Consider the following 7379-nt stretch of genomic DNA (forward strand, 5'->3'; position numbering starts at 1 on the left):
TATTTATTTATTTATTTATTTATTTATTTATTTATTTATTTATTTATGAGAGAGAGAGAGAGAGTGCATGAGCAGGGAAAGGGGCAGAGGGAGAGGGGAAAAGCAGACTCCCTGAGCAGGGAGCCTGACACAGGGCTCCATTCCAGGATTCCACGGGATCATGACCTGAGGTGAAGGTAGACGCTTAACTGACTCAGCCACCAAGGTGCCCCAGTGTTTTCATTTTCTTTAGGTAAATACGCAGTGGTGGAACTACTGGATCAAATGATATTTCTATTTTTATTCTTTGAAGAACCGCCATACTGTTTTCCACAGCGGCTGCTCCAATCTGCATTCCCATCAACAGCGTACAAGTGTTTTTTTTTTCCCACATCCTCACCGTTGCTTGTTATATCTTCCCTTTTTGATACTAGCCATCAATATGAGGAACATTCTTAGTTTTTAAAATAGACTTCATATATATATTTATGGAATTATTTGCTCTCTCTGGCTGTACTTTCTTCTCTAAAAATTATGTTATGTACTGAACCCCTGACTTCTGGTTTTAATGGAAAGATCCTTTAACATGAGATCAACCCAACTCTGAAACTTGGGTGCCACCCCTGGAAAAATCAAATAACTCAGAAACTTTCCTTGTTTCTTCTTTGACTCTTTTTTAATGTGATAGTCTGTCCATAATCATCATGACAGACTCCTAGAAACATTCTTTTAATTTTGGTTTTCTCTTAGGAAGGTAAACAATTAAGTGGACCCATGCAGTTCAACCCAAGTTCTTTAAATGTCAACTGTGTTTACTGTTATTTAAAATATAGTTAGATTCATGAAAAATGTCTATACTAACAGAAAATATATAATGTAATACACTCATTTTTTCTGGAGCTCTGTCATAACATTATTATGCCATTTCAATGGTGTTATTTTGCTTTACAGGGGTAAATAATCCTGAAGAAAATTTCAATATGATGAATCTTGTTGGATAATCTAAATGACTTTATGATATTTTACTGAATTATCATTTGTATAATTGAATTCACATTTTTAATTTCTGAAAATTAGAATTTACGTATCTATTAGTAATAGAATAAAGTTAAGGAAAATGTTATGTACCCTCAACATCTTGGCAGTCATTCTATAATGCTGACTGCCCTTTCCTCCTTAAAATGTCTTCCGTTGGCTTTTATGACACCACATTTTCTTGATTTTTCCCCTATATTTGCCTTCTCAAACAAACTTTTAGGTAGGCTTATTCTTCTGCACCTGAGAAATACCTAAGTACTCAAAGCCTGGTCAGAATGACTAAATATCTCTGTGAATAAAATAAAAATCTAGTTGCAATAAGTAGAGTTATAATTTTTCCGGCTAAAAATCATTTGTCAGTTGCTTTCTTTAAGCCTAAAGTTTAGCCTTCTAAAAGGACTGTGCTGAACTTTAAGTTATCATACAGTAATGACATGCTCTTACATGCTAGCATACTATTGCTTATGTGTGGTTGTTACATAATAAATTCTTAAATTTTTTTTTTTAAGTTATAGTTGTAAGTAATCTTTGCATTAACATTCTTGTATTTCCTCCCTTCAAAGGTGATAAAGCAAGTCTCAAAAATGTAACTAACTGGAGCAAGCCCACAAGTCTAAAAACAGCACCAACATTAGACTAATTCTCATGCTTTTTTATTGGTAACTTGCATTTAGCAAATGAAGTTTGTTAGCATAATACCTCATTAAGAATTTTATCCATTATCTCTATAAAGCAATTTTTATAACACCTTTTAATAATGCCTGTGCTTTTCTTTATCCTTTGTTTTAACATAATTGCTTATCTGGGTTCAGATCAGGTAGGACCTCTCAGAGATACAAAGGCAGAATACAAAGGTTTTATGGGTTTTTAATATAGGAATATAAGATAAATTATCATGGTTTCAATAAGAGGATTGAGAATTGATCATTCCCCCTTTCCTACTGAAAATATTGCTAGTAATGTTTTTCAAATAAGAGTCCATGTGTAATTGGTTTAATAAATAAAACAAACTCAGTAAGATTTTAATGGATGTAAAAATAGCATTATTATTTTTCCTACCACTGCCTTCAAAACCTTTTATTTTTTTCTCTTCCCCATGTCTTGGAAACAACTTATTCAGATCCTTTAGCTTTCTGAATACATTTAAGTATTTCAGAAATAATTCCAGTTCTGGCAATGATCAGATAGTTTTTCTGGATTAACCCAACAAAGAATAACAATCATAAATTCTGTATCAAGTTTAAAAACACACAAGTTAAAAGAACTAGAGATAAACCCAAAACAGGAAGAAAGTGAAGGGTATCTGACTCTTAAAAATGGTAATTGCAATAGATGAGATCCACTTTTATATTGCTTATTTATTGAAGACCCACCTCAGTTTAGATGACAAGAGGTACTAGAGCTCAAACAGAACGTCATAGTCTTATTAGTTTAAAGTGTCAGAAGATGGAGTCCGAAGCAGCCAGGTGGCCAGAAATTAAAAGGGAAATCACAGAAAGGAGGGAGTCATGGAAGAATGAGCCAAAAAGTTTGTGAATAAGCTTCCCTCAAGTCCTTGGTTGACTCCTAAACTGCACATGCATGAGGATGACTTTTTAAAAAATCAGCAGAAAGCAACAACCAGAAGACTAAAAGAGCTGAACAAAGATTATAATTACTGCTTATGACAGGGAAGATAGAGATAAAATTTTGAGTCCCTCTAAGTCACAAGGGTTTGATGAAAACCACAGTCTTTTCATAGAAACTCCAGAAGGCTATGCTTAAGAACATAAGGATTGCTAAAACCAATTGATTTTCCCTAAAAACTAAAGAAAATAAAAAAGACCTGATTTAACAACATGTAAAACCAAACCTCCACAAGTTCAGGGGAAACCTATAATAACTACCTACTAAGACAAAAATCAGTCTTCTTCAGAGTATGCAATCTTAGAGACATAATCTCAAGTCTTCATAATGTATCAACCACAATGGTCAGTATCCAATCAAATCTGACAAAACAGGAACGAGAAGAACTAGAAAAATATGTACCTATGGTTAATAGAAAAAGCAGTCAACATAAATCTATCTGGAAATGGCAAAGATGTTGAACTTGTAGCAGACAAGGACTTTAAAGCAGCTGTTATGAGTATGATGAAAGATTTACAAGAAAAGATGATCATAATAAAAAGATGGGGAATCTCAGAAGAGAAATGGAAATTATTTAAAAAAAAACAAATTCTGGAACCGGAAAATAAGCTACCTAAAATAATAAAAATTTACTACATGAACTTAGCAGAAAATTGGAGATTGCAGAAGAATCAGTAAACTTGAAAGCAGATCAAGATAAATGATTTAATGTAAAAGTCAGAGAGTAAAAATATTTTAAGAAATTAAATAACACCTCAGTGACGTAGAGACAATATTAAGAGGTTTAACTTGAATATTCTCTGAGTCTTAAAGAGAGAGGAGAAAGGGAAAAGAGTAGAAAAAAATAACTATAGAAAGAATTGTCAACATTTACTAGATTTTATGAAACATATCCTGGAAGCTCAGTGAATCCCTAGGAGTATAAATGCAAGGAAAACCACACGTAGGCAGATCACAGTTACACATCAAAACATCAAAAATTTAAAAAAAATGTAAAAAAGGCCGCCCCACACTAAAAAAAGGAACAAAAGTACAAATGATGTCTAACTTCTCATCAGAAGCAATATATGGCAAAAGACTATAGAAAGACATCTATAAAATGATTAACATTAAGAAAAACTGTCAATTCAGAGTTTCATACACACTAAGAATATCATTCAAAACTGAGGGCAATAAAGATGTTTTAAGGTAAAAAAAATAAAAAGGTGAGAGGCACTTATAGGACTACACTTCAAGACATTCCAAAGAAGTTCTTCTGAAGTAAATGATGGCAGATAAGAGCTCAGATATGTAGAAATACGTGAAAAACCTTAGAAATAACAGATAAATGGTTAAATACCAGAAACTTTTTTTCTCTATATATCTATAAAAGAGAACTGAAAGTTTAAATTAAAAAACTATTATATTTTACTGTGGAGTTCTGAAATAATAATTATGACCACAATAGCATAAAGGATAGGGTGGTATAAATGAAATTATATTGTTACAAATTTATGCCTTTTAAAAAATGTGAAGTGGTATGATATTAAACTAGATAGAATGTTACAAACTAAGAATATATATTATAATCTCCATACTAACCACACAAACAGAAATACAAAGAGATACAGTAAAAAGTCAAAAGAAGAAATAAAGTCAAGTATTAAAAATATTCAATTAACCGAAAGAGAGGCAAAAAAAGAAAGAATAGAGAGAAAAATGGGACATATATAAATCAAATAGTGAATTATAAACCTGAACCCAACTGTTCAAAAATTCATCAGGAAGACGTAATAATTATATAGTTGTGGGCACCTAATAACAGAGATTCAAAAAAAATGAAGCAAAAAGTGACAGAAATAGAGATAAACAAATAAGGAAGTTTAAGCACCTCTTTGAAAAATTAAACAAGGAGACATATATCAGTAAGGATAGATCTACCTTACCTAGATCCTGAAACTAAATGATTAGTCCCTAATTGTTTTATTTTTTTGCAAATAACATTGCATTTTCTTTTTAAGAAAACGATACGAATTATGTTTGTAAATTACATTGTGACTTCATTGTGTATCATATACTGACAAAATGGAGTGTAAATTTGGCAAAAGTAAGGACTTTTTTATAGATACTTTTATATTATAAGAAATATTTTAAAATTAATCTTTATTTTTCTCATCAGTTTTTCTCTACACAAAGTTCATAAAATAGTACTGGCTGCAACTTTTGCTGATTTTGCATTCAACATCACCACCTAATGCTCTGCCTTGCACTTATTTTATATGAAATTAATTTCCAGGAGTTATGGTTCAATTATTGGAGAGGTGATAGGTAGATAGGTAGATAGATAGATAAATAAATGCTTACCTTAAAGACTAATTCTCCTACCAAGCCATTCCATGTCCCATCTTCTTGTGGGCTTCCATACTTGTGATCCGGTGCAACATAAATTTCATAGTTAAAACCCAGGTAGTTAGATAAGGCATCCAAAACATCAATGGAGAAGCCCTGGTACTTCTTCGGCTTACCCAAGACATTTTCAGAGACCATTACAAAAGGTTCTTCCTATATGGAAATAAGAGAAATCCTTGATGTCAATCTATAGTGCTCCCCAAAAGCAAAAATTAATTCTTCAAAGAGTTTTGCTCAGACACAGCCTAAAAATTGCTTTTGAACTTTGAGAGAATTAACTTAGAAATATAACTTATGCGTTATTAATGTGTCATAGTATTGAACAATGTTTAATCACTGAATTTCTTTTCATCTCTCACTTAATTACTACTATATCAAATATTACATGAAAGTGACTATAAAACTTCAGGGGCCATGAGTTCATTTTTCTTGCCACTATAGGACTAATCTACAATTCATCAATAATAAAATTATATTTAAGAAACCATAAATTTATTGTATCCTGAGGCATTTATTACCTATGTATGTCAAAAATATGTAAAATAATATTTTTCCCTGTGCCAAATATATTTAATTTTTATTTTCTTATTGAAGTATAATTGACATATAACATTATATTGAGTTTCAGGTGTACAACATAATGTTTTGATATTTGTATATATTGTAAAATGATCACAGTAAGTCTAGTTAACATCCATCACCATGCATAGTTACATATTTTTTTCTTCTGATGGGAACTTTCAAGATTTACTCTCAGAAACTTCAAAAATATACAATAGAGTATTATTAACTATAGTTACCACATGTTCATTACATCCCCATGACTTATTTTTGTAACTGGAAGCTTGTACTTTTGACCATCTTTTTTTTTTTTTTATTAACATATAATGTATTATTTGTTTCAGGGGTACAGGTCTGTGATTCATCAGTCTTACACAATTCACAGCACTCACCATAGCACATACCCTCCCCAATGTCCATCACCCAACCACCCCATCCCTCCCACACCCCTCCACTCCAGCAACCCTCAGTTTGTTTCCTGAGATTAAGAGTCTCTTTTGGTTTGTCTCTCTCTCCAGTTTCATCTTGTTTCATTTTTCTCTCCCTTCTCCTATGATCCTCTGTCTTGTTTCTCAAATTCCTCATAATCAGTGAGATCATATGATACTCGTCTTTCTCTGACTTATTTCGCTTAGCATAATACCCTCTAGCTCCATCCACGTCACAGATATACTCTACATAAACTCTCTGAAAAGAACAAAAAGTTCTAAGAAACATAATTTCACTAAAATTTATAACATAACATTTACTGGGAGTTATTTGATAAGTAATTTTGAAATGTGGATATAACTACACATTTCATTGCAAAAATAGCTTCTCTACCATTGCTATGAGAAATTCACTTAAGTTTTTGGTAAACTGTGTAATTTAGTAAATTTAGCAAATTGGTTTCTGCTTCCACCTCTTTTATCATTTTGTGTTTTTGTCCTTACAGTTAACAAATAGGCTCCTTTCACTTTTTAGAACACCTGGTGTTAAGAAAGCTCAATTGGTTTGAAACATGCTGGCAGACTATAGAAAATTAGATAATCTATTCCTTAATTTCCTAAACTTGTTCAGAAACCTCTCAGAACGGTAATATTTACAGATAACCGTTCATATATATATGTCTATCTAGCCCTCCGGGCAGTTTAAAATCTATTCTGGGTTTAAGCCAGAAAACCCAAAGATTTTATCCTTGGATCATTTTTCCTTAGAGACTCACAGGTGAACCTTCACTGAAATGTAAAATAATACTATACTTTGGCTTTTAGTCAAAGACACAAAGTGTCTTATAAAATCACTGCATCTACTATAGCAATATTGTCCACCATAACATTCAGTTTTCCCCTCAAAAATTACCATGAGATAAATTTTTGAATTGTTCAGAGCCAAGAGCGCTTCATTTTGCTTCAGTAATGCTCTCTTCTAAATAATTAAAATAAGATAACTAATTATTTTGGTATCCCTTTTCACTTTGGACACCCAGAAAATCAGTTCTAAGTTTGATGCTCATCTACAACTATGTTGATATTCTGGTATTTGTAGTATTTTTTTTTAAATCTTGGTTTTCTAAACTAGTGATGCTTTCTCTTTTTAAAAATTTGGTCTTGGTCAACCGTTTATATCTTACCTTAAAATAAATCAGTAAATAAATAAAGGAATGACTGCTATTTGTTCTGCAGTAGCTGTTCTCTTCCTCATTATGTGTATGCATATGTATATCTCTATCTCTCTATCAATCTATCTATCATCTATCTATATCTATCTATCTATCTATCTATCTATCTATCTATCTATCTATCTAT

At 31.8% G+C, this 7379-nt stretch overlaps 1 protein-coding gene across 1 annotated transcript in view; it reads right to left on the minus strand.

Moving 5' to 3' along the window:
* Window positions 1-7379, minus strand: part of GRID2 (glutamate ionotropic receptor delta type subunit 2) — a 1404204-nt gene that overhangs the window by 298758 nt on the left and 1098067 nt on the right. Inside the window, exon 10 of the mRNA XM_035004503.1 lies at window positions 4987-5184. Coding sequence (XP_034860394.1) covers window positions 4987-5184 — 198 coding nt within the window. The remainder of the gene's footprint in view (window positions 1-4986; window positions 5185-7379) is intronic.

The sequence above is a fragment of the Mirounga leonina genome, unplaced genomic scaffold, assembly GCF_011800145.1.
Source record: "Mirounga leonina isolate KUSES-001 unplaced genomic scaffold, KU_Mleo_1.0 Mir_129, whole genome shotgun sequence".
Lineage (NCBI taxonomy): Eukaryota > Metazoa > Chordata > Mammalia > Carnivora > Phocidae > Mirounga > Mirounga leonina.